Source organism: Salvelinus fontinalis, chromosome 6, assembly GCF_029448725.1.
Source record: "Salvelinus fontinalis isolate EN_2023a chromosome 6, ASM2944872v1, whole genome shotgun sequence".
NCBI lineage: Eukaryota > Metazoa > Chordata > Actinopteri > Salmoniformes > Salmonidae > Salvelinus > Salvelinus fontinalis.
In genome coordinates, this window is record NC_074670.1 from 18,674,351 (window position 1) to 18,700,619 (window position 26,269).

Consider the following 26,269-nt stretch of genomic DNA (forward strand, 5'->3'; position numbering starts at 1 on the left):
TGACTATCCTACCGATCCTTGATGTCATTTACAAAATAGCCTCCAACACTCTACTCAGCAAACTGGATGTAGTCTATCACAGTGCCATCTGTTTTGTCACCAAAGCCCCATATACTAACCACCACTGCGACCTGTATGCTCTCGTTGGCTTGCCCCTCGCTTCATATTCGTCACCAAACCCACTGGCTCCAGGTCATCTATAAAGTCTTTGCTAGGTAACGCCCCGCCTTTTCTCAGCTCACTGGTCACCATAGCAGCATGCGCTCTAGAAGTTATAGATCACTGGTCATCCCCAAAGCCAAGTCCTACTTTGGCCGCCTAACCTTCCAGTTCTCTGCTGCCAATCACTGGAACGAATTGCAAGTCACTGAAGCTGGAGACTTATATTTCCCTCTCTAACTTTAAGCATCAGCTTTCAGAGCAGCTTACCGATCATTGCACCTGTACACAGCCCATCTGTAAATAGCCCACCCAACCACCTCATCCCCATATTGTTATTTATCTTTTTGCTCCTTTGCACCCCAGTATCTCTACTTACATTCTTCTGCACTATCCATCACTCCAGTGTTTAATTGCTAAATTGTAATTATTTTGCCACTATGGCCTGTTTATTGCCTTACCTCCCATATCTTACATTTGCACACACTGTACATAGTTTTCTATTGTGTTATTGACTGTAAGTTAGTTTAACCCATGTTTAACTGTGTTGTTTGTGTTGTACTGCTTTGCTTTATCTTGGCCAGGTCACAGTTGTAAATGAGAACTTGTTCTCAACTGGCCTACCTGGTTAAATAAAGGTGAATTAAAATAAAAGTAATTAATAACTTCACCATGTTCAAAGGGATATTCAATGTCCGCCTTTTTATTTTATACCCATCTACCAATAGCTGCCCTTATTTGCTAAGTATTGGAAAACCTCCCTGGTCTTTGTGGTTGAAACGGTGTTTGTAATTCACAACTCGACTGAGGGACCTTACAGATCATTTTGTGTGTGGGGTACAGATGAGGTAGTCATTCAAAAATTAAGTTAAACATTATTTCACAGATCGAGTCCATGCAACCTATGTGACTTATTCACATTAACTCTTTAACTTATTTAGGCTTTCCATAATGAGGTTGAATACTTGACTCAAGACATTTCAGCTTTTCATTTTTTATTCATTTCTAATAACATAATTCCACTTTGACAGTATGGACTATTGTGCATAGGTCTGTGACAAAATCTCAATTTAATAAATTTTAAATGTAGGCCACAACATAACAAAATGTGGAAAAAGTCAGGGGTGTGAATACTTTCTGAAGGCACTGTATGTAGCTGTGTCAACTAACGTTAGCTATAGCGAAATTCTGCAGGTAGGCCGACATGTTGGAAAACATGCTCTAACTCCAGTTAGCTAGCTAAAGAAACATGCACGCAATAGCAAGATAGGTTAATGTAAGACTCGTAGTTACTCACCCAAAAATGTTAGTGCAAACTTGTCCTCGAACCACCAGTTAGATAGCTGTCGACATGATGAAAGCTACTGGCTAGCTAATGTCAACATACCGTGTAGTCCAAACCCGACAAATATCAATATTTATAAATAATGCATTGCACATTACATTTATGTTTTCGCCAACGTTAAGATACAGTGGTGTGTGCCATAATTTTAAACGTTAGCTTATTGTATTCGTGATTCAATTGTTTTTTTCTCCTCACTCAACATCCGGTAGGCCGGAAATGGCGTCGCGGTGCATGCCTACCTCATCAAAGGTGGACAACCGGTGTAAAAGAATAAAAGTTTTCCAAAAAAACTTAGTGCAGTGCGTATAAAATTCTCAGGAGATAGAAAAATATTCTGAAGACAACTCCTATTTTTGTGTGTTATGTGCATTCACAAGTGACAAACTATGTCTGAGTGCTATCCCAAGCAATCAGTGAATACATGATCTGCATTTCCATCATGCTCTCTTGGCAGAGGCTATAAAACAGACCCTGGCTTGTAATACAACTAACCAAAATCTAAATCTTAACCCTACCTCTAACCGTAACCCAATTTTAAGTATCTCTGGAGAAAAAAATGTTTTGCAGGTCAGGAATGTCCGTACAGCCTTTTCCAGCTATCACTTATGGCTGCAGCTATTGCTTCGGTCCCTGAAATACGAAAAACACACAGATTATTACACCTTAGTTGCTACAAAGGAAAGGGAGAGAGCGGAAACAAAACAATATTTTATTCCAAGACCACAGAAATGGCTAAAAAGAACCAACATGTTCTTGTAATATGGCCAATGCGGCTTATACCAAATTTTCAGTAAAGCTACTGTAAAAAGAAAAACTACTGCATTTTCAAATGACAAACTTTCATACAATGTTTGTGGTTATCTGAACCATACAGACTGATTTGATACTGCATGTAACATTTTCAATATCATTTGACAAACACACAACAACAAAAAAACCTAGGCTACTGACAGATTAGTTGTAAATTGAGTAGTTAGAGTTAAACTGGTACCTTACAAAACGGGCCCATACCCATAACCCATAGAAGATGTTTGTCTGTTGCAAATGCAGAGGGTTCACATTGGGAATGCTTTTTGCACTGTTCATGTCTGTAGTACTGGGAGGGAAGAGGTTAATTGTTGGTATGACAGCTGACATGGTTTGGTGAAGGAACTTTTATGCCGCATTCACGTGCTAGTCAGAACTAGGAAACACGGACATTTCCAATTTACTAACTGGTTGTTATACATGTGCCGTGTTCAACCAGTCAGCAAGTCGGAAATTTCAGAGTTTCCTAGTTCCGACTAGCACGAAAACGCATCCTCAATCACAAAACAGTCATCGTCTGAAACCTCAGTTTTTACAGAAATGGCAGACAACCCGGTGCCCCTATCCGGGCCTACTGCCTTGTGGTCGTATACAGTTACATTCGCTGAAGTTTGAATGTTGAACGCCAGCTCCTTGTCACCATTCCTTCGAGGAAAGGAGTATGGGTTGGCCCCCCCCTCCCCTTTTCTGTGACCATTGAGCTGTTTGCCAGACGTCAGACCCAGTTCCTGCGCAAAAAATGACTCTGCCATTGTGCAACGGTGCCTCTCAAGCAGCTTGACAGTTTGGAAGGGCTCCTGACAAACTCTACACTTCAAGTATTTTGTTCCAGAAGTCCCTGGAACAGGCTGCTGTGAGACCATATGCATCCCTAGCTGCAGCTCCCCATTGAACGGGTCAGGACAGTGCTGACGCTGGACAACCTTCTTAGCCTTCCCCGCAGGCTGTTTCCTGTTACTCAGCACTGTGGCAGTGGTAAATCTGGTTTCAGGAGTTGCCCGATATGAGCCACACTGGTGGTGGCCAGGCTGTGGTGACTTGTTGTTGCTGAGCAGGAGAACCCCGCACCGCAGGCAGCCATGGACTTTATTTCTTGCATGAGTGTTGTGGTGCCATACGAGTAAGTCTTTTGTTGCAAAGCCCAGTTCACAGTAGGCACACCTGTAGGGCTTTGTCCTTCCAAACTTGCGCAGGGTCTCCACCAACACAACTGGCTGGAATTGGTGCCAGAGGTCCGTTGTTGGGGCACTTGGACCAGGTGGAGGCTTTGTAGCTCGTGGAATAGGGGCCGATAGCATCGGAGTCGGTCCAGGCTTAGCCCAGCTTCCCTGCCCCGCCGTCAATACCAGCCTCGAAAGCTGTTCCTTGTACTCTCTCTCCCTCTGATATTGTTCATTCTTTATGGTGCTATAATTAATTACAGTGTGGCCTGGTTCATGTAACCCGCTGTGGTCCATCATATCAACATACATGGAGAACTCTGTTCCACAGGAGCAGATGTAACCAGCCGCAGGACAAAAGTGGTCATGAAATGACGTTTGGTCTGGAAAGATCCTTTCACAACTAAAGCAAAAAGGGGGTCCACCATCACCAAGCTCCCTTTCCCCTTTTACATTGTTCCGCTTATGCATCTTGACCGGTCCTCGATGCGATGATTCATGTAGAATGGGGCCTCTCTGGAGTGTCTGAGGTAACGAAAGGATAATAGTTTAGAAAGCCTGTTCAACTGTACTTATGACAAATTATATATCAACAGGGAAGTATTGCATAAAAAGCGGGGGACATAATTAAGCAACACAACATTAGGTAGCTGTAGGGCGTGCTAGCATTTAGACTTAACTAACTTGTTAAGTAGTGTGATATTGATAATTTCACTATGTAGCTAGCTAACACCTTGGTAGTAAATCACTATGAAACGTCGTCACCCCAAGCCCGACGCTGGCCCACATTTGGGGGTCTTTGTTTCTTGGACCAGCGGGGTGTTCAAAAGCTTACACCCAATTTGCAAACTAAAACTTAATAATACATCGACACAAGTAATTATATTTGACATATATACCTATCTATGTTGCTAGCTAGCTATCCAGCCTAGGAAATGTTTGTTAATATAGCTAGCTAACTAAAGTCAGCTATCCATCCCCAAAACATAGCTAGTCTAGCTAACGTTAGCAGCATTACCTTACACCGGCGTGTCACTGCTGTCCACGTTCATATTACTGCCATTGATATAAAATTCGAATATTTGTAACTTTGCTATAATATTGCTACGTAGCTTTATTCATATTTCATATCCTTATCGGCTGAATTTTGGGACGCGGCAGCGAGGTGGAAAATACAACTTACTTCGTTTCGTTGGCGGGTAAACGTCCAAATGCAATGTAACACTGCCGCCTGTCGGGTTGGAGTATGCAAGTTGATTAGTTGAGTCAAAGATGAAGAGGCGAAGCGAGAGGGATTACTCCGCCCAAAATCTGTCCACAGAACATTAATAATAAAGCAAGGGAGAAGTTTTTGTATGGGGTCAATGAGTGTCGAATTTAGTCAAGATAACATTTATATCTGTTTTGATACGTGAGGTTGACTTGATCTAATAGAAGTTTCGTAATGCTTAGGTTGTAAAAAGTGTAACGACATAAGTGAGACGCACAGGACATCCCGGCAACTGTGGAGTTATCCCTAGTAAAATGTGAGACTATGTATATTTATGAAGCCAGCATAACATCTCAATCTCCATTGAAAGCAGACGGTTGACGTCAACAACCCTAGTTGAATATTCAAAATTATATTAAAATGACGAGTTGTATCCACCAATCCAAAGATAATAGGCGGGAGCTTGACATCCCGCTGTTCCACTCTGTGGACAACGAATCTCATTGTTAGGGTAGAGACAAGTATCGTGTAATTATATCCAGTATCTCTGGTTGAGTCTGGTAATGTGTGAATGAGGGGAGCTAGCCTAGTACAAACCTAGTTTACATTCCGTTTCGCTACCCAGAATGTAAATTCGTGAGATCAGGATGGTTTGTACGCTAGGAAGAAGGCAAATGCTCAAATTATCAACATATTCATTATCAGACATGCATTCCTAAAAACAACTTTTTAAGCCTTAATGGTTAACCAGTCACTCCCCCTGTGACCCATTTACATTTCACCAAATGAAGATTCTGTAAATAGTATATAGCCTTTACCTCTTACATCATTCGTGGCACACAAAAACTGACATTAGCCCCCTAGAGTCGCTTGACGCACCGTTGCATTAATCTAAAAAAACTTTTAATAAAAAATCCCCATCAAAAGTCAGTTTAAACTAGGTGTTTTTTTGTTGTTGCATTGGATGCATCTCAATCCACCGCATCCCCCAGTGTCGCACTTCTGCATCTGCAGTGAAATAGCTTGAGTACCGTGTCAGACCATGAGACAACCCGAAAACAGGTCTACTCACAAAAACTTCTGTAGTCTGAACGGTTTGGCCGAAACAACTATTATGACCACTTTTTGGAAAGGGGATACTCTCACAAACACAAGTGTCGAGACTCGTCTGAAGTCGGTAAGGTCGACGTGTACACTTTGTACGGTAGCATTCGAACCGTTTGGGTGACAAACTAATAGGACCCCACATAACTTAAAGCATTTTTTGCTTTTCATGTACCAAATACATTTAACATTCAATAGGTTTCCATTGCATTCTTAACTTGTGTGGCATGTTTTCTTTTATCGACATTTGAACATTTTACTAAGACATTTGCTGTTTCCATCAGGCCTGTCGTGAGTATATTTCTGCATCAGGTAATTCATACACATAAAATGGTTAGAAACCTGGTTAGTGACAACAATCAACTCAAATCTTTCATCTCGGAATGTGGCTTTATTAAAACAAGGAGCAACACACACTACATGCTATTTCCTATACATTTCTGTTTTGATGGAAGTGTTCAAATATACACACAAAAGTATGTGGACAGCCCTTCAAATTAGTGGATTCGGCTATTTCAGCCACACTCGCTGCTGACAAGCGCATAAAATCAAGCACACAGCCATGCAATCTCCATAGACAAACACTGGCAGTAGAATGGCCTTACTGAACAGCTCAGTGACTTTCAAAGTAGTACCGTCATAAGATGCCACTTTTCCAACAAGTCAGTTTATCAAATGTCTGCCGTTAGAGCCGCCCTGGTCAACTGTAAGTGCTTTTATGTGAAGTGGAAACATCTAGCTCACAGAACGGAACCACCGAGTGCTGAAGCGTGTAAAAATCGTCTGTCCTCGGTTACAAACACTCACTACCAAGCTTCCAGAGACAGTTTGGAACAACATCAGCACAAGAACTGTTAGTCGGGAGCTTCATGAAATGAGGTTTGATGGCCGAGCACACAAGCCTAAGATCACCATGAGCAATGCCAAGAATCGGCTGAAGTGGTGTAAAGCTCGCCGCCATTGAAGCAGTGGAAACGTGCTCTCTGGAGTGTTGAATCACGCTTAACCATCTGACAGTCCGAAAGACGAATCGGGGTTTGGTGGATGCCAGGAGATTGCTACGTGCCCCAATGCATAGTGCCAACTGTAAAGTTTGGTGGAGGAGGAATAATGGTCTGTGGCTGTTTTTCATGGTTGGGGTTAGGCCCCTTAGTTCCAGTGAAGGGAAATCGTAACGTTACAACATACAATGACATTCTTGATGATTCTGTGCTTTAACTTTGTGGCAACAGCTTGGGGAAGGCCCTTTCCTGTTTCAGCAAAACAATTCCCCTGTGCACAAAGTGAGGTCCATACAGAAATGGTTTGTCGAGATTGGTGTAGAAGAACTTGACTGCACAGAGCCCTGACCTCAACCCCATCGACCACCTTTGGGATAAATGGGAACACCGACTGTGAGCCAGGCCTTATCACCCAACATCAGTGCCCGATCTCACTAATGCTCGTGGCTGAACGGAAGCAAGTCCCCTCAGCAACGTTCCAACATCTACATGAAAGCCTTCCCAGAAGAGTGGATTCTGTTATAGCAGCAAAAGGGGCAACTTCATATTAATGCCCATGATTTGGGAATGAGGAGTTCGACGAGCAGGTGTGCACATACTTTGTAGTGTATATTCACTTAAATTGTTTTCTCCCAAATGCACTGATAGCTACCACACTAAGATATAACCATCAATGTTTTTTCACAACCTAAAATAGCACTTGAACAATAAGTGGTACATTTTAATAATGGCTGAAGAGGAGTTAAAGGGATACTTCAGGATTTTGGCAATGAAGCCCTTAAATTTATTTCCCAGAGTCAGATTAACATGTCGATACCATTTTTATGTCTCTCCATGCAGTTTGAAGGAAGTTGCTAACTAGCATTAGCGCAATGATGAAGTCTACAGTAACTACCTCGAAATTCCTTCATAGTGGGGAAGTAGATAAAGGGCTTCATTGCCAAAATCCCAAAGTATCCCTTTAAGAACAAGCTAAGAACATCATTGCATTTTACAGCACAATACAACAGTTTACAACTATGGCCATGAAAATAGGTTCAAGTGAGCAAGAAAAGTCTACTGATAGACAGTGAAAATAGAATCAAATTAGAATAGTACAATAATGATTATATATGGTTACACAAGACAATTAATCCCTCAAATCAATAACAGATCTTGCAAAAACATTTAGCTAAAATCATTGTTCATATATGTTCTGTTGGATTATGATGTTCAGAGTATTCATTCTCATTGTGTAACCTGCGCTGTGTCTCCAGACAAAATGCAATGGACCTTTCTGCGGTGGTCTTTCAGTGACCGTAGGCTGGGATAGAGGCGCTGGCAGATGAGGCAGCGAAACGAGTTGGTCTGGTCATGTGTTTGCAGGTGTTTCTGGAGTCCCTCCACAGTGCCAAACCAGCGCACGCACACAGGGCAACGCATGGGCTTGAAGGCAGACTTGCACATTCCATTTAGTTGGTGAAACTTGAGGCTGAGGCCATTGGGGAAGTCCATGCTGCAGCGGGAACAGTGGTTTGCCTTCGCTGAAACAGCTCCTTTGTCACCTTTACACCGATTCCAGGAGAGGTGCTTTAGCAGCGCGCCACGACTGCAAAAGGTGTTGCTGCATCGTATGCACACACAGCGCGGCTGTGGCTTCCTAGGCTTCCGCAGAGGTTGTTGATTTGGCTGAGGGCGCTGTACTGGCAGAGAGTGTTGCGGAGGCGTATGTCGCTGCTTTGGCAGGGGCTGCCGACGTTGACGCGGCTGCTGTGGAAACCTCAGCAGTAGAGGTGGAGAGCGCTGCTGTTGCATTCCCCCATACATCTGGTGCCGAGGCTGCATGTGCACTTGTAGGTGGACTTCATAGTCTGCCCAGGAACTCAGTGTCTCACCGCATGTGGGGCAGGTATAGGACTCCTGTGCATGCTTTTGCAAATGCTCTAGGAGGAGCCGTGGGGAAGTGAAGCCTGCCCCACACTCACACGTCACTCTCCTGGGGAGAACATTGGGCAATGACATAATACCCCAATTTGCCCCATTATCCTCCAGATTTTTACTACTTTGTGCCACGAGACGTTGCGTTGCCTGGGCTGCTGATATGCCCTGTTGTAGAAGTCCATTATCAGTCTTGGACACGGTTCTACTTAACTGGCACTTCTTCCTATGAATCAGCATGTTATCTTTGCGGTTAAAGCTCCTCCCACAGACATAGCAATCGAATTGGAATTGACCCTTGTTGACTTTCTGTGCTACCGCCCGGAAAGTAGATTGTGGCAGAAATGACCTATTTCCACACAGCCTTTGATGTTTTTTTAATGTGCACCCTCGACTGTACGTTTTCTGACATCTATAGCAGGGAAAACGTCTAGCACCATCTTTTATGAAATAAGGCACGCCATCCTTTGTGGACTTGACATGACCCTGAGAAATAGGTTCTTGTAGCATTAAATCATCGTCGTCTTCGGCATCTACTGCCTCAATCAGAACGTCGATCTCAGAATCATCTAAAGGCATTGTCCATTCTCCATCTCTACCTTCTTGTTTAAAACTACTTGCTGCGTTGTCCCCTTCACCTACTCCATCTCCTTGCTGTAGTGTTGAAGATCCTGAATCAATTTCTCCTGGTGTTACATGCTTGGGAACTTTGGGATAGAAGGATGAGAAGCTTTTAGGTGAACCGGACCAGGGCAAATCAGGAAACTGTGGATATGGCCTTGATTCTGCAGAAATCACCTCCTCCTTTATCTGACGAGTGCTGTCAGTGCCCACACTGATGTTTTTGGAGATTAGAGGCCTCTGGTTGAAGCTTGTGACAGGCTCCCTTGCTTGAATGTTTTCCCCAAATGCAGTATTTTTGTACAGGGCAGAGTTGGAGGCATGCTGAAGAGGATGGGGTGGCCCCTGACACTTGTGCACATTGAGATTATACCTACGGGCATAGTTGTGCTTGCACACTTGACAAAAGTAAGGCGTCCTAGCTTTAACACTTTGGAAGCTTCTTTGCGGTTGTTGCTTCTTTTGTTTCTGGAATGATGCAGTCTTTTTGATAGAGTGGCATTTACTCCCCACTGAGGTAAGGTGGTGTGGAGCCAGGGGACAGATGTGGTTGTCTGAAAGGGGTGGTTTTCCAATCATCAGTTGTTTACAGTGACGACAACACTTCACTATCTCCTTCCTGTGTAAAGCATGATGTACTGTCAAGCTGTCCAAGTCCTGAAAAACACTTCGGCAGCGGCCACATTGATATCTCCCCTGTGTGGCCCTATTTCTAGAATCAATAAGCTTTTGGCGGGTCTCAAGAACTACTACAGGGCAGAAGGTCTGAGTCAAAGATATGATACCACTACTGCCAGATGGACGGGCTATTGTCTTTGCACCAGACTTTGTAAGCAGGTGTCTTAACTGGCCAATAGAGGGCCCTGGTGTGGATGCTGCTGTTTGTTTGGATTGTGACATCACCTCCACTGGTATAAGCTCTCTTTTGGGGACCACAAGTCTCTTGTGTCTTAATGGGTAGTGTTGAGCAGGTTGATAACGTTTCATGTAGGCATTTGCTATCATCTTCATTATTGTCTCATTCTTAGGTGCGTCGGCATCTTCTGAAGATGCACCGCTTGTAACGGGACAGTCTGCATCCTCAGGAGTCTCATCCTGGACGGATTGTGGCGAGGGTTCCTGTGCAGTAGAGATGTTCTCAGGTTGGTCAAGCCCATCAGGCTGTAATTCTTGCTCACTTGCGCCTGGAGGGAGGTTGTTCAGCTCTGGAGGTCTGGTTAGGGCAATAAACCCATTATTTGTATAGACTTCAGGAACAGTGGATGTGCTATTAAGCTGTGGGATAATTGAACTAGGAATGACAGGAGATAGGGGTGAGGGATGGGAGGGGGGACTGAGGCCCAAAATGGTTTGGCTAAGGGTTGGCTGAGGAGAGATTGGTTGAACCTGCCCAACCAGACTGCATTCTTCTTGGCTCGAATATCTGGCATCAGTCGTCTGGGTCTGCTGCTGGGGGGTTGAGACATGAGATCTTTTATGCTCCAGCATTTCATTAAAGTTCTGAAACTCATCCCCACAATCACAGATAAAAAGAGAGGGAGCTGGGGTCTCAGGTAGTGCTTTGCAGCAGTGCTGGTCTTGGAGCTCCTTGTTTGAAAACACTTCACCACAGTGAGTGCAGAGAGGCTGCTTCTCAGATTGTGGTGGTTGCTTGTCATATTGAACTGCATGAGAAGCTTGGTGCACCAACAAGGATGCCAATCCAGTAAAGGTGGCTGAACAAGCCACACAGCGATACATTTTAGGGGATGAGGTACTTCCCTGAAGGCCAAGCATTGTGGTACAAGACAGTCACAGTGCAAAGGGGGGCTCAGGTGTCCTCAACTGGCTGATCTTGGGTTGTCAGTTTCCTGAAAAATAAAGAAAACACATTTGTCAGGAATATATGATATAAGTATCTCCTCAAACAATGTGTGTGTGTGTATATATATACACACACAGTGTGTGTATATCTGAAACTGTATTTTGCTTGGATTGAGTTGAGATTCATATTTATATATATTTATATACACACACACTGCTCAAAAAAATAAAGGGAACACTAAAATAACACATCCTAGATCTGAATGAATGAAATATTCGTATTAATTACTTTTTTCTTTACATAATTGAATGTGCTGACAACAAAATCACACAAAAATTATCAATGGAAATCAAATTTATCAACCCATGGAGGTCTGGATTTGGAGTCACACTCAAAATTAAAGTGGAAAACCACACTACAGGCTGATCCAACTTTGATGTAATGTCCTTAAAACAAGTCAAAATGAGGCTCAGTAGTGTGTGTGGCCTCCACGTGCCTGTATGACCTCCCTACAACACCTGGGCATGCTCCTGATGAGGTGGCGGATGGTCTCCTGAGGGATCTCCTCCCAGACCTGGACTAAAGCATCTGCCAACTCCTGGACAGTCTGTGGTGCAACGTGGCGTTGGTGGATGGAGCGAGACATGATGTCCCAGATGTGCTCAATTGGATTCAGGTCTGGGGAACGGGCAGGGCCAGTCCATAGCATCAATGCCTTCCTCTTGCAGGAACTGCTGACACACTCCAGCCACATGAGGTCTAGCATTGTCTTGCATTAGGAGGAACCCAGGGCACACCGCACCAGCATATGATCTCACAAGGAGTCTGAGGATCTCATCTCGGTACCTAATGGCAGTCAGGCTACCTCTGGCGAGCACATGGAGGGCTGTGCGGCCCCCCAAAAATGCCACCCCACACCATGACTGACCCACCGCCAAACCGGTCATGCTGGAGGATGTTGCAGGCAGCAGAACGTTCTCCACGGCGTCTCCAGACTCTGTCACGTCTGTCACATGTGCTCAGTGTGAACCTGCTTTCATCTGTGAAGAGCACAGGGCACCAGTGGTGAATTTGCCAATCTTGGTGTTCTCTGGCAAATGCCAAACGCCCTGCACGGTGTTGGGCTGTAAGCACAACCCCCACCTGTGGACGTCGGGCCCTCATACCACCCTCATGGAGTCTGTTTCTGACCGTTTGAGCAGACACATGCACATGTGGCCTGCTGGAGGTAATTTTGCAGGGCTCTGGCAGTGCTCCTCCTTGCACAAAGGCGGAGGTAGCGGTCCTGCTGCTGGGTTGTTGCCCTCCTCCACGTCTCCTGATGTACTGGCCTGTCTCCTGGTAGCGCCTCCATGCTCTGCACACTACGCTGACAGACACAGCAAACCTTCTTGCCACAGCCCGCATTGATGTGCCATCCTGGATGAGCTGCACTACCTGAGCCACTTGTGTGGGTTGTAGACGCCATCTCATGCTACCACTAGAGTGAAAGCACTGCCATCATTCAAAAGTGACCAAAACATCAGCCAGGAAGCATAGGAACTGAGAAGTGGTCTGTGATCACCACCTGCAGAATCACTCCTTTTTTGGGGGTGTCTTGCTAATTGCCTATAATTTCCACCTGTTGTCTATTCCATTTGCACAACAGCATGTGAAATTGATTGTCAATCAGTGTTGCTTCCTAAGGGGACAGTTTGATTTCACAGAAGTGTGATTGACTTGGAGTTACATTGTGTTGTTTAAGTGTTCCCTTTATTTTTTTGAGCGGTATATATTACTTCGTTTCTGAAACTATTTACCAAATGACCTAACCTACATTTTTATTTGTAATTCAATATGCTCAGGTTCCTTCACAATCTCAGCAATGATTATATAATATACACCATAACACTTCAGCTACACTGATGTCATAAGGATACCAGGGCCACCTATTGAGATGAGCCTTTTGTTCAGTAAATCAGGTAATGAGGTGAAAAGGAGACTGGAGTGCAACTTTAAGTTAATAGATTTGATTCATGTATAAAGACTGGATTAGTGGCATATGACGCACCCATGCGAGGCTTGCCCGCAAAAAGGTTTAAAATTACAGGAAAATATCTATAAAACTTACTAAATTCTCTAGCATGAGAAGCTATAAAACAAATTCTATGCCCCATGGAAAAAGTGTAGAATTGTGCTCTTCATGGATGAAACCCGGTATTAACTGTACCGGGCAGACGGCAGTGGGCCGGTGTAGTGTGGGCGAGCGGTTTGCTGATGTCAATGTTGTGAACAGAGTGTCTCATGGTAGCGGTGGGGTGATGATATGGGTAGGATTAGGCTATGGACAACGAACACAATTGCATTTTATCGATGGTAATTTGAATGCAGAGATACCGTTACAAGCAGTGGTGTAAAGTACTTAAGTAAAAACATTTTAAAGTCCTCCATTAGTCTTTTTTTGGGTACCTGTACTTTTTATAACCTTTACGTCACTATATTCCTAAAGAGAATAATGTACTTTTTACTCCACATATTTCCCGTGACACCCAAAAGTACACGTTACATTTTTAATGCTGAGCAAGACGGAAAATGGTCCAATTGACACATTATCAAGATAACATCTACAAATGCTTTGTTTATAAATTATGTCTGAGTGTTGGTGTGCCCCTGGCTATCCGAAAAAAAGAAAAGACAACTTTGCTTCTGGTTTACGCAATACCTGTACAAAAGGAATACTTGTGAGAATGCTATTCATTGACTACAGCTCAGCGTTCAACACCATAGTACCCTCAAAGCTCATCACTAAGCTAAGGATCCTGGGTCTAAACACCTCCCGCTGCAACTGGATCCTGGACTTACTGACGGGCTGCCCCCAGGTGGTGAGGGTAGCAACACATCTGCCACGCTGATCCTCAACACTGGAGCTCCCCAGGGGTGCGTGCTCAGTCCCCTCCTGTACTCCCTGTTCACCCACGACTGAATGGCCAGGCATGACTCCAACACCATCATTAAGTTTGCAGACGACGACAACAGTGGTAGGCCTGATCACCGACAACGACGAGACAGCCTATAGGGAGGAAGTCAGAGACCTGTCTGGGTGATGCCAGAATAACAACCTATCCCTCAACGTAGCCAAGACTAAAAAGATTATTGTGGACTACAGGAAAAGGAGGACCGAGCACTCCCCCATTCTCATTGACGGGGCTGTAGTGGAGCAGGTTGAGAGCCTCAAGTTCCTTGGTGTCCACATCAACAACAAACTAGAATGGTCCAAACACACCAAGACAGTCGTGACGAGGGAACGACAAAGCCTATTCCCCCCTCAGGAAACTAAAAAGATTTGACATGGGTCCTGGGATTCTCAAAAGGTTTTACAGCTGCAACACTGAGAGCATCCTGACTGGTTGCATCACTGACGGGTACAGCAATTGCTCGGCCTCTAACCGCAAGGCACTACAGAGGGTAGTGCGTACGGCCCAGTACATCACTGGGGCTAAGCTGCCTGCCATCCAGGACCTCTACACCAGGCGGTGTCAGAGGAAGGTCCTAAAAATTGTCAAAGACCACAGCCACCCCAGTCATAGACTGTTCTCTCTACTACCGCATGGCAAGTGGTACCAGAGTGCCAAGTTTAGGACAAAAAGGCTTCTCAACAGTTTTTACCCCCAAGCCATAAGACTCCTGAACAGGTAATCAAATGGCTACCCGGACTATTTGCATTGTGTGCATAGTCACTTCATATATGCATAGTCACTTTACCTATACACTCATGTACATATTACCTCAATTGGGCCGAACAACCAGTGCTCCCGCACATTAGCTAACCGGGCGATCTGCATTGTGTCCCACCCACCAACCCCTCTTTTACGCTACTGCTACTCTCTGTTCGTCATATATGCATGGTCACTTTAACCATATGTACATACTACTGCAATCAGCCTGACTAACCGGTGTCTGTATGTAGCCTCGCTACTTTTATAGCCTGTCTTTTTACTGTTGTTTTATTTCTTTACCTACCTATTGTTCACCTAATACCTTTTTTGCATTATTGGTTAGAGCCTGTACGTAAGCATATCACTGTAAAGGTCTACACCTGTTGTATTCGGCGCACGTGACAAATAAACTTTGATATGAGGAATTTCTAAAATATTTACACCTTTACTTTGATACTTAAGTCAATTTTAGCAATTACATTTACTTTTGATACTTACGTATATTTAAAACCAAATACTTTCAAACTTTTACTCAAGTAGGATTTTATTGGGTGACTTACTTGAGTCCTTTTCTATTACAGTATCTTTACTTTTACACAAGTATGACAACTGGAAACTTTTTCCACCACTGGTTACGAGATCCTGAGGCCCATTGTTGTGCCATTAATCCGCCGCTTTCGCCTCAGGTTTCTGCATGATAAAGCACGGCCCCATGGCGCAGGGGATCTGTACACAATTCTTGGAAGCTGAAAATGTTGCAGTTCTTCCATGGCTTACATAATGATAGGGTAGCAAAGGGTTGTAAACTTTCCACAATTTTTAAATGGCAAGTTAAGCCCGGGAATTTTGCTTAAATGCATAAAAAAAAGTTAGCTTATAACAGTGAACCTTTTTTGTGGGATACACAGGCAATTCTAGGTCATGTGGCATATTTGCAAACACTGTGCCAAATCATATGTGAGGAATGCAACAAAGATGCAGAATCATCTGGCCAAGTGCATAAAGTTCCCTCAACGCTCACAACAAGCAACCTCTGACAAAAGTCCCTCTACTTCTATTCGATGTGAAAATGACGAATCAGACACCTTACCGATAGCAACAGCTCATGGTCCACCTGGAATCAGAAGTTTCTTTGACTCAATGGAGGAACGTAGTCAGAGAAATGCTGATGAATGTCTTGCTCGAGCTGTGTATGCAACTGATTCACCTCTGATGCTCACAGGCAATGTGTATTGGAAGAGACTTCTGAATGTTATTTGTTCAGTATACACCCCTCCAACCATACATGCTTTAGCTACTCATTTGCTGGATGCAGAGTTCAACAGAGTTCAAGCAAATCATAGAGAATGCAGACTAATGCAATCATCTCTGATGGGTGGTCGAATGTTCGTGGGCAAGGAATAATTAATTACATCATCTCAACCCCTGAACCAGTATTCTACAAGAACACAGGCACAAACACACTGGTCTCTATGATGCAGATGAGCTGAAGGCAGTCATCACTCACCTTGGACGACAGAAGGTATTTGCACTGGTAACAGACAATGCTGCAAACATGGAGGCCGCTTTGTCTAAAGTTGAGGAGTCCTACCCTCACATCACACCAATTGGCTGATGCTCATGGATTGAATCTGCCCCTCAAGGAAATCATGACACTGAAAACAATGGATACACTGTACAAGAGAGCCAAGGAAATGGTTAGGAATGTGAAGGGTCATCAAGTTATAGCAGCAATAAACCGCACCAAGCAAAGTGAGAAGAATAAGAGCACCACATTGAAGCTGCCCAGCAATACCCGTTGGGGTGGTGTTGTCATCATGTTTGACAGTGTCCTGGAGGGGAAGGTGTCTCTCCAAGAAATGGCCACCCCACAGTCTGCCGATATGGATAGCCCGATCAAGAGGATCCTCCTGGAGGATGTATTTTGGGAGAGAGTGGTAAGCAGCCTCAAATCTATAGCAGTAGCCATTGCACGGATTGAGGGAGACAACGCCATTCTGTCTGATGTTCAGAGTCTGCTAGCAGATGTAAGAGAAGAAATCTGTACTGCCTACCCTTTTCACTGTTGCTCCAAGCAGAGGAAACTGCAGTTCTGAAATGCATCAAAAAGCGTGAAGACTTCTGCCTGAAACCCCAAGTATGCTGGACCCCAAGTATGCTGGCAAGAGCATCCTGTCTGGTGCAGAGAACAACAAAACCTATGGTGTCATCACTACCGTGTCTCGCCACCTTGGCCTGGAAGAGGGCAAGGTTCTTGGCAGTCTGGCAAAGTACACTTCCAAGCAAGGGCTTTGGGATGGAGATGCAATATGGCAGTCGTGCCAACATATCTCATCAGCCACCTGGTGGAAGGGACTCTGTGGATCTGAGGCTCTTTCCCCTGTTGCCTCCATCTCCCCCCCAAATCCCACCAACATCAGCCGCCTCAGAGCGCAACTGGTCTTGTTGTTCGGGAACAGACAAAAGCCGGCAACCGGCTGACCAATACAAGGGCTGAAAACATTGGTGGCCATCCGGGCAAATTTTAGGCTTTTTGAGCCTGACAACGAGCCATCCTCAACAAGGTTGGAAAGTGACCGTGTGGATGAGGCCTCAGATTCTGATGTTCAAGAGGTGGACATTGAGGAGGTCCAGGGAGAAGACATGGAAGCCTGAGAGGAAGACAACTAAAGCTTTAGTTTCTAGACTATCATTTTACAGATGTTGAAAACGTTTTTGGAAGATGCGATCATTCAAAATTCCCTTTTGTTGTTCAGTGAAATCATCCCATGTGAAGAGTTAATTAATTTAATTAAAGTTCATTTTGTAACAATTGTTGCTTTTTTTCTATTGGAAGGATTTAATAATTTGCAATTATGTCTACTTATGGTAAAAGGTTTATGTTTCCGTCTCCATATGATATGGTAAATATATCCAATGCAAAAAACATCTACATTTAAACAGTATTAATATTAATTTGCAAACTTCTGTTAATTCCCATATATTCCCACGTTAAGTTTCCACCTCTGAATATTCCCCAAAATGTCCAACCCCACATTCTGACCAGACATGTCACGCATTGAGCAAGTTTGGGATGTCCTGGATCGACGTGCACAACAGCATGTTCCAGTTGCCACCAATATCCAGCATTTCGCACAGCCATTGAAGAGGAAAGGGACAGCATTCCACAATCAACAGCCTGATCAACTCTATGCCAAAGAGATGTGTCTCGCTGCATACGGCAAATGGTGGTCACAACAGACACTGACTGGTTTTCTGATCCATGGCCTACTTTAAAAAATAAAAAATAATTTATCTGTGACTAACCGATGCATATCTATATTCCCAGTCATATGAAATCTGTAGATTAGGGCGGTAGGGTCTAATGAATTTATTTCAATTGACTGATTCTTTTATATACTGCGACCCAGTCAAATCTTTCAAATTGTTGCATGTTGCGCTTATATTTTTGTTCAGTGTACATCTCATTCTTTTTACAGTTCCACTGGATGATGTAAATAAATATTGTTAACTATCAACGGTTCGTGACTTGTGTCATGTGATATAGGTGGCTTATTGTTAACCGTTTCCTATATACTATTGGCTGCCTAGTGATTGCAACATTGTAACTTTCCAATATGAATAGTTGGCAATGATGTTTCGTTTCCAAGTGCTACTGAAAAAGTGGAACAGTTTTAAACATCAAATATGGAAACCGCATGTTTGACTCCGTTTCATTAATTAATTAATTCCAGCCAATACAATGGGCCTGTTCTCCTATAGCTCCTCCCACCAGCCAACACTGGTGGAAACGCATCTAACCCGCTGGCTTCTGAAGCCCCTGTCCCCATGAAGCCAACACTGGTGGAAACGCATCGAACCCGCTGGCTCCTGAAGCCCCTGTCCCCATGAAGCCAACACTGGTCGAAACGCATCTAACCCGCTGGCTCCTGAAGCCCCTGTCCCCATGAAGCCAACACTGGTCGAAACGCATCGAACCCGCTGGCTCCTGAAGCCCCTGTCCCCATGAAGCGAACACTGGTCGAAACGCATCGAACCCGCTGGCTCCTGAAGCCCCTGTCCCCATGAAGCCAACACTGGTCGAAACGCATCGAACCCGCTGGCTCCTGAAGCCCCTGTCCCCATGAAGCCAACACTGGTCGAAACGCATCGAACCCGCTGGCTCCTGAAGCCCCTGTCCCCATGAAGCCAACACTGGTCGAAACGCATCGAACCCGCTGGCTCCTGAAGCCCCTGTCCCCATGAGCTCCCGAGTAGCTAATGTTAGCTAACTGGCGTCGCAAATTAGCACTTCGCTAGCTAACTGAGCTTTTTTAGAAGAAAACAGATGATATGAATCAAACTGTAGCTAGCTAGCATGCCCTCCACGTTATTGGGGTGTGGGAAGGTCAGATTCGTATTTACATTTTATCTTAACATTCAATGAAATTGGTGGTTACTACTGGTTTCTGATCTGCCATGTTTTCTGTTTAGGTAAGAGCTCAGTGTTGTCACGACCTGTCAATACTCATGAATATTCATTAAATTGCCTCGCGCATCTGCAGTAACGCACCCGTGCATCCCATTGGTTACTGCATTTGAGAAAGACGTTCATGCTTGTGTGACACTTTTGAATGTGGCTAAAATAGGGAAATAAAAACTCGGATAATACTTTTCACTCCAGACTGCTATGTACCGGAGTCCTCCTTACTAGCTAACAGTGTCCTTTGCTCCCGCGTGCCAAATACACGCCCTCGTTGTAGTTAACATAACTGAAAAAAATTGTGCCTGACAGGCGGGGTCGAAAGACACGGTCTGCCGTTGGCTAGCTATTGTGCATTATGACCACCTACTGTACAGGAGCGCATCCCTTTCCCGCCCGGCCTAGCTTAAAATGTTGCCAATATTAGTAAAAAGAGGCATTCCTGCAGATACAGAAATGCCCACATGCAGGAACTCCCCGAATTGCGCAGCCCTTCGTGGACATTTCGCTAACGTTCGGGCCACTTTGCTTTCATTTAAAATTAATGGGGCTCTTGTTTTATCGCCCCCAACGTGCTATGTGGATTTTAGGTATTACGGGGTTAGACAGTTTTGGCTACATGGAGCAATGGTGTAGGGCAAAATAATTATTTTAGGATATTTATGCACAATTCAAGAAAAACGCTGGGCCCTGAAATAAATATATGCATCTGATTTACTGCACATCAACACGTGTTCCTTGCATAACAATCTAGTAAAATGCATCGATTTCCCTAAAATTATTTACGTTGCACCTGACAAGAGCGCGCTAAAATAAAAAACATGCATGATTGCAATGACATTTGTTTTCGTAGCAAAACAGCACTTCACGCCATATTGGTGGGGTATCTATAGCTTTATAATAATCCATTACATGTCTAATGAAAGTTGCAAATTAGCTAAGTGTTTGGAAAAGTACATATAGTACCTAACAATCAAACTAAGCAGGTATATCATTAGTAGTTTAGAAATGCCACGAGCTTTTGGTAGCGCAATTCGACGATGGCAGACGTAATGTTAGCCACACAATCAACCATTGCATTAGCTAACTAGTTCCAGAAACGAGTGACCTAACTACTGTTTTTAAAATACAGCTAGCTAACAAAAACATATATATGTACCGTGTGTAGTTTAGAACTAAATTACCTAGCAAAAAAAAAACATGCATTGATGATGTCCAAAAAAGCGTTAGTGTAGTGAACAAAAGCCAGCTAGCTTGCCAACTAGCTAGCCTTGCTAACAACACACCATAATGTGATTAGGTAACGTTAATGTTACCCGACATCTTTCAATACAAATCTTCCAGATGATTGTGAAAGTTTCGCTTATTACGCATAACAGGTCAAATTAACATATTGACAAGTTGTGGGAAAATGCTAACGTTAGAACGCACAATTTAGGTATGTCATTCTGAAATGTCCTCGTCGTTCAATGACAAAGACAATATATTTAATAAACTTACCATCAGTAATTTAATTTATTACAGTATGTTGTGTCGTCCACGGCTACTTTCGTTCAATACCGATTCATTTGCATATTTTAAAAATATTATTTGCAGCCACGCTGCTGTTCAGGTCGTATATTCGGTTGATGTGTGCTGCTGCACAGCTGTAGCAAAAAGAGGTGCGTTCCAGGTGGTCTTCATCACCAGTCGCGCGCACTTGTATCGTCTTTGTGGCTCATGGACTTGTCAAATCTGATCATCTGCGCAGCGTGGCTACGTTATAAACGGACTGGAACGTAACCAGTCGCTCTGGGGGAGTTTTTTTCTAAATCCTCCCAACGAACTGGGCAGCAGACTGCAGAAATCTTAGAACATTCTGCCAACTATAGACTCGGAGTCAGAGGGATAAACCCAAACTCATAATGGCATACTGACGATAACTGTAAATAATTATTCAGGCCAAAAACGTCGTCTAATGTAAGTTTCTATATTATAACTTTGTTCTATAGCCTACTTTTTGTACTTCAATTTGATGACGACTCACTGCACTGACAAATGTAATCCCTGCACATTATACCATTGAAACTGTGGCGCTTTATATTTACTATTGAGATGTGTTTTTACTGCCATTTAAAATAGACAAAGATGTTAATGATATTGTTCTCTGCTCAGTGTAGGCCTGAATGATTATGGCTAAAGATTGCCAACGCAATGGAAGTTGTATCCCACCTGTTAAGCAAATGGGGTCTTCTTTTCTGGTCTTTATTTGATTAGGATTTACTCTCTAGTCAGAATACATGTATACAATACAGGAATACAGTACGAGTCAAAAGTTCGGACACACCTACTCATTCAAGGGTTTTTCTTTCTTTCTTTTCTACATTGTAGAATAATAGTGATGACATCAAAACTATGAAATAACCTATATGGAATCATGTAGTAACCAAAAAAGTGTTTAACAAATCAAAATATATTTTATACGTGAGATTCTTCAAAGTAGCCACCCTTTGCCTTGATGACAGCTTTGCACACTCTTGGCATTCTCTCAAACAGCTTCATGAGGTTGTCTCCTGGAATTCATTTCAATTAACAGGGGTGCCTTGTTAATTTGTGGAATTTCTTTAATTCTTAATGCATTTGAGCCAATCAGTTGTGTTGTGACAAGGTAGGATTGGTATACATAAGATAGCCCTATTTGGTAAAAGACCAAGTCCATATTATGGCAAGAACAGCGCAAATAAGCAAAGAGAAACGACAGTCCATCATTACTTTAACACATCAAGGTCAGTCAATCTGGAAAATGTAAAGTACTTTGAAAGTTTCTTCAAGTGCAGTTGCCAAAACCATCAAGCGCTATGATGAAACTGGCTCTCATGAGGACCGCCACAGGAAAGGAAGATCCAGAGTTACCTCTGCTGCAGAGGATAAGTTCATTAGCGTTAACGGCACCTCAGATTGCAGTCCAAATAAATGCTTCACAGAGTTCAAGTAACAGACACATCTCAACATCAACTGTTCAGAGGAGACTACGTGAATCAGGCCTTCATGGTCAAATTGCTGCAATGAAACCACTACTAAAGGACACCAATAAGAAGAGACTTGCTTGGGCCAAGAAATACAAGCAATGGACATTAGACACGTGTAAATCTGCCCTTTGGTCTGATGAGTACTTTGAGATTTTTGGTTCCAACCACCGTGTCTTTGTGAGACGCAGAGTAGGCGAACGGATGATCTCCTCTTGTGGTTCCCAACGTGAAGCATGGAGGAGGTGTGATGGTGCTTGCTAGTGACACTGTCAGTGATTTATTTAGAATTCAAGGCACACTTAACCAGCTTGGCTACCACAGCATTCTGCAGCGGTACACCATCCCATCTGGTTTGTGCTTAGGAATATCATTTGTTTTTCAACAGGACAATGACTCAAAACACACCTCCAGGCTGTGTAAAGGCTATTTGACCAAGAAGGAGAGTGAAGGATTTGTTGAACACTTTTTGAGTTACTACATGATTCCATATATTATTTCATAGTTTTGATGTCTTCACTATTATTTTACAATGTAGAAAATAGTAAAAATAAAGAAAAAAGCTGGAATGAGTAGGTGTCCAAACTTTTGACTGGTACTGTATATAGATAAATACTGAACAAAAATACAAACATGCAACAGAAGAAACAATTTTACAGAGTTACAGTTCATATAAGGAAATCAGTCAATTGAAATAAATAAATTAGGCCCTAACCTATAGATTTCACATGACTGGGCTGGGGCACAGCCATGGGTGGGCATAGGCTCACTCACTGGGGAGTCAGGCCAAGCCAATCGGAATGAGTTTTTCCCAACTAAAGGGCTTTATTACAGACAGAAATACTGTACTCCTCAGTTTCATCAGTTGTCCGGGTGGCTGGTCTCCGACAATCCCGCAGCTTAAGAAGCCGGATGTGAAGGTCCTGGGTGGATGCGGAGGTCCAAATTTTCTATAATGATGTTGAAGGCAGCTTATGGTAGAGAAATGAACATTCAATTCTCTCTGGTGAACATTCCTGCAGTCAGCAGGCCAATTGCACACTCCCTCTAAACTTGAGACATCTTTGGCATAGTGTTGTGTGACACAACTGCCCATTTTAGAGAATGGCCTTTTATTGTCCCCAGCACAAGGGGCACCTGTGTAATGATTATGCTATTTAATCAGCTTCTTGATATGCCACACCTGTCAGATGGATGGATTATCTTGGCAAAGGAGAAATGGTCACTAACAGGGATTTAAACTAATTTGTACACAAAATGAGAGAAATAACATTTCTGGGATAATTTATTTCAGCTCATGAAACATAGGACCAACATTTCACATGTTCCTTTTATATTTTTTGTTCAGTGTAAGTTGAATGGACTCACTGTGTGTAATAGTGTTTAACATGATTTTTCAATTACTACCTCATCTCTGTACCACACAAAATTATCTTTAAGGTATCTGTCGAAGTGAATTTCAAACATAGATTCAACCACCAAGACTATGGAGACTTTCCATTGTCTCGCAAAAGCCACCTATTGGTAGATAAGGGGGGAAGAAAAAAGAACGCACATTGAATATCCCTTTGAGCATAGTGAAGTTATTACACTTTGAGGTGTATCAATTCACCCAGTCACTACAACGATACAGGCATCCTTCCTAACTCAGTTGCCGGAGAGGAAGAAAACTGCTTAGGGATTTCACCATGAGGCCATTGGTGACGTTAAAACAGAGTTTAATGCCTGTGATAATTTTCTCCGAAGGATGGATCAACAACATTGTAGTTACTCCACTATACTAACCTTAGAGTGAAAAGAAGGAATCCTGTACAGAATAAAAAAATAGTCCAGTACATGCATGCTGGTTGCAACAAGGCACTAAAGTAATACTGCAAAAAATGTGGCAAAGCAAATTCACTTTTTGTTCTGAATACAAAGTGTTGTTTGGGATAAATCCAATGCAACACAAGTACCAATCTCCATATTTTCAAACATTGTGGTGGCTGCATCATGTTATGCGTATGCTTGTAATTGTTAGACTGGGGAGTTTTTCCAGGATAAAAAAAATAATTAAATAGAGCTAAGCACATGCAAAATCCTGGAGAAAAACCTGGTCCAATCTGCTTTCTACCAGACACTGGAAGATGAATTCCCCTTTCAGTAGGACAATATCATAAAACACATGGCCAAATCTACACTGGAGTTGTTTACCAAGAAGACAGTTAATGTCCCTGAGTGGCCTACTTAGTGTTGACTTAAATCTACTTGAAAATCTTTGGCAAGACCTGAAAGTGGTTGTCGGGCAATGATAAACAACCAATTTCACAGAGCTTAAAGAATTTTGAAAAGAATAGTGGGAAAACGTTGCACAATTCCGTTGTGGAAATCTCTTAGACGTACCCAGAAAAACTCAGCAGTAATCGCTGCCAAAAGGTGCTTCTACAAAGTATTGACTCAGGGTTGTGAATACATACAGTTGAAGTCGGAAGTTTACATACATTTAGGTTGGAGTCATTAAAACTAGTTTTCCGACCACTCCACAAATTTCTTGATAACAAACTAGTTTTGTTAAGTCGATTAGGACATCTACTTTGTGCATGACACAAGTATTTTTTCCAACAATTGTTTACAGATTATTTCACTTATTCACTGTATCACAATTCCAGTGGGTCAGAAGTTTACATACACTATGTTGACTGTGCCTTTAAACAACTTGGAAAATTCCAGAAAATGACACGGCTTCAGAAGTTCCCGATAGGCTAATTGACATAATTTGTAGCAGGGTGCGTAATTGGCAGCAGAGAAGTCAGGTGCAGGAGAGCAGAACTGGGTAATAACCTTAGATTTATTAAGCAAAACCAACAGCATCCAGAACAACAAGATATATGGGCACAAGAATAACCCGTCGTGCGCTCACGGGGAATGTGCACAAGCACTACAATAAACAATCCCACACAAAGACATGGGGGGAACAGAGGGTTAAATACACAAGTAAATGAGGGAATTGAAACCAGGTGTGGAAAAACAAGACAAAACAGATGGAAAATGAAAAGTGGACCGACGATGGCTAGAAGACTGGCGCCGCCCGAACAAGGAGAGGACTTGACTTCGGCGGAAGTCGTGACATAATTTGAGTCAATTGGAGGTGTACCTGTGGATGTATTTCAAGGCCAACCTTCAAACTCAGTGTCTCTTTGCTTGACATCATGGGAAAATCAAAATAAATCAGCGAAGACCTCAACATTTTTTTTGTAGACCTCCACAAGTCTGGTTCATCCTTGGGAGAAATTTCCAAACCCCTGAAAGGTACCATGTTAATCTGTACAAACAATAGTACGCAAGTATAAACACCATGGGACCACTCAGCTGTCATACCGCTCAGGAAGGAGACACGTTCTGTCTCCTAGAGATGAACGTACTTTGGGGCGATAGTGCAAATCAATCCCAGAACAGCAAAGGACCTTGTGAAGATGCTGGAGGAAACAGGTACAAAAGTATCTATAGCCACAGTAAAAATAGTCCTATAATGACATAACCAGCAAAGAAGCCACTGCTCCAAAACCGCCATAAAAAAGCCAGACTACGGTTTGCAATTGCACATGGGGACGAAGATCGTACTTTTTGGAGAAATGTCCTCTGGTCTGATGAAACAAAAATAGAATTGTTTGGCCATAATGACCATTGTTAAGTTTGGAAGAAAAAGGGGGAAGATTGCAAGCCGAAGAACACCATCCCAACCGTGAAGCACGGGGTGGCAGCATCATGTTGTGGTGGTGCTTTGCTGTAACAACAAAATGTGGAATAAGTCAAGGAGTATAAATACTTTGAGGGCAATATCATTAATCCAAAAATGGATGTAGCAACTGCCAATTGCCCCATTTAACTGTTTGAATGTTACAAACACAACCTTTGTCACAATCACTGATTAGACATGGAGGGACACAATCTACAGTGTGCAAAACATTAGGAACACCTGCTCTTTCCATAACAGACTGAC

At 43.1% G+C, this 26,269-nt stretch overlaps 2 protein-coding genes across 5 annotated transcripts in view; both read right to left on the bottom strand.

Moving 5' to 3' along the window:
• Positions 1 to 2,199: 2,199 nt before the first annotated feature.
• Positions 2,200 to 4,744, bottom strand: LOC129857278 (zinc finger and SCAN domain-containing protein 20-like). 2 transcript variants are annotated; one of them, XM_055925353.1, is made up of 2 exons: positions 4,655 to 4,744; positions 2,200 to 3,996 (listed from the first exon to the last, which is right to left on the bottom strand). In XM_055925353.1, the coding sequence occupies exon 2, from the start codon at positions 3,940 to 3,942 to the stop codon at positions 2,788 to 2,790; it is 1,155 nt and encodes a 384-aa protein (XP_055781328.1). In that variant the 5' UTR covers positions 3,943 to 3,996; positions 4,655 to 4,744; the 3' UTR covers positions 2,200 to 2,787. The 2 variants fall into 2 exon arrangements, with proteins under 2 accessions (XP_055781328.1, XP_055781327.1); XM_055925352.1 differs by lacking the exon at positions 4,655 to 4,744 and adding an exon at positions 4,490 to 4,648.
• A 1,412-nt stretch (positions 4,745 to 6,156) lies between these two features.
• Positions 6,157 to 26,269, bottom strand: part of LOC129857257 (uncharacterized) — a 54,356-nt gene continuing 34,243 nt past the window's right edge. Inside the window, exons 1-2 of one of the 3 annotated variants that reach the window (XM_055925312.1) lie at positions 20,786 to 21,003; positions 6,157 to 11,174 (exon numbers count right to left, since the gene is read on the bottom strand). In XM_055925312.1, the coding sequence (XP_055781287.1) occupies positions 8,014 to 11,100 (3,087 nt within the window). In that variant the 5' untranslated portion in view covers positions 11,101 to 11,174; positions 20,786 to 21,003 and the 3' untranslated portion in view covers positions 6,157 to 8,013. Of the gene's footprint in view, positions 11,175 to 13,969; positions 15,258 to 20,785; positions 21,004 to 26,269 lie in introns of those variants that run through there. The other 2 variants (XM_055925314.1, XM_055925313.1) reach the window with 2 other exon arrangements.

Coding starts and splice junctions, on each gene's coding strand:
- LOC129857278 (XM_055925353.1), bottom strand. CDS start 3,942: ATGCATAAGCGGAACAATGTAAAAGGGGAAAGGGAGCTTGGTGATGGT.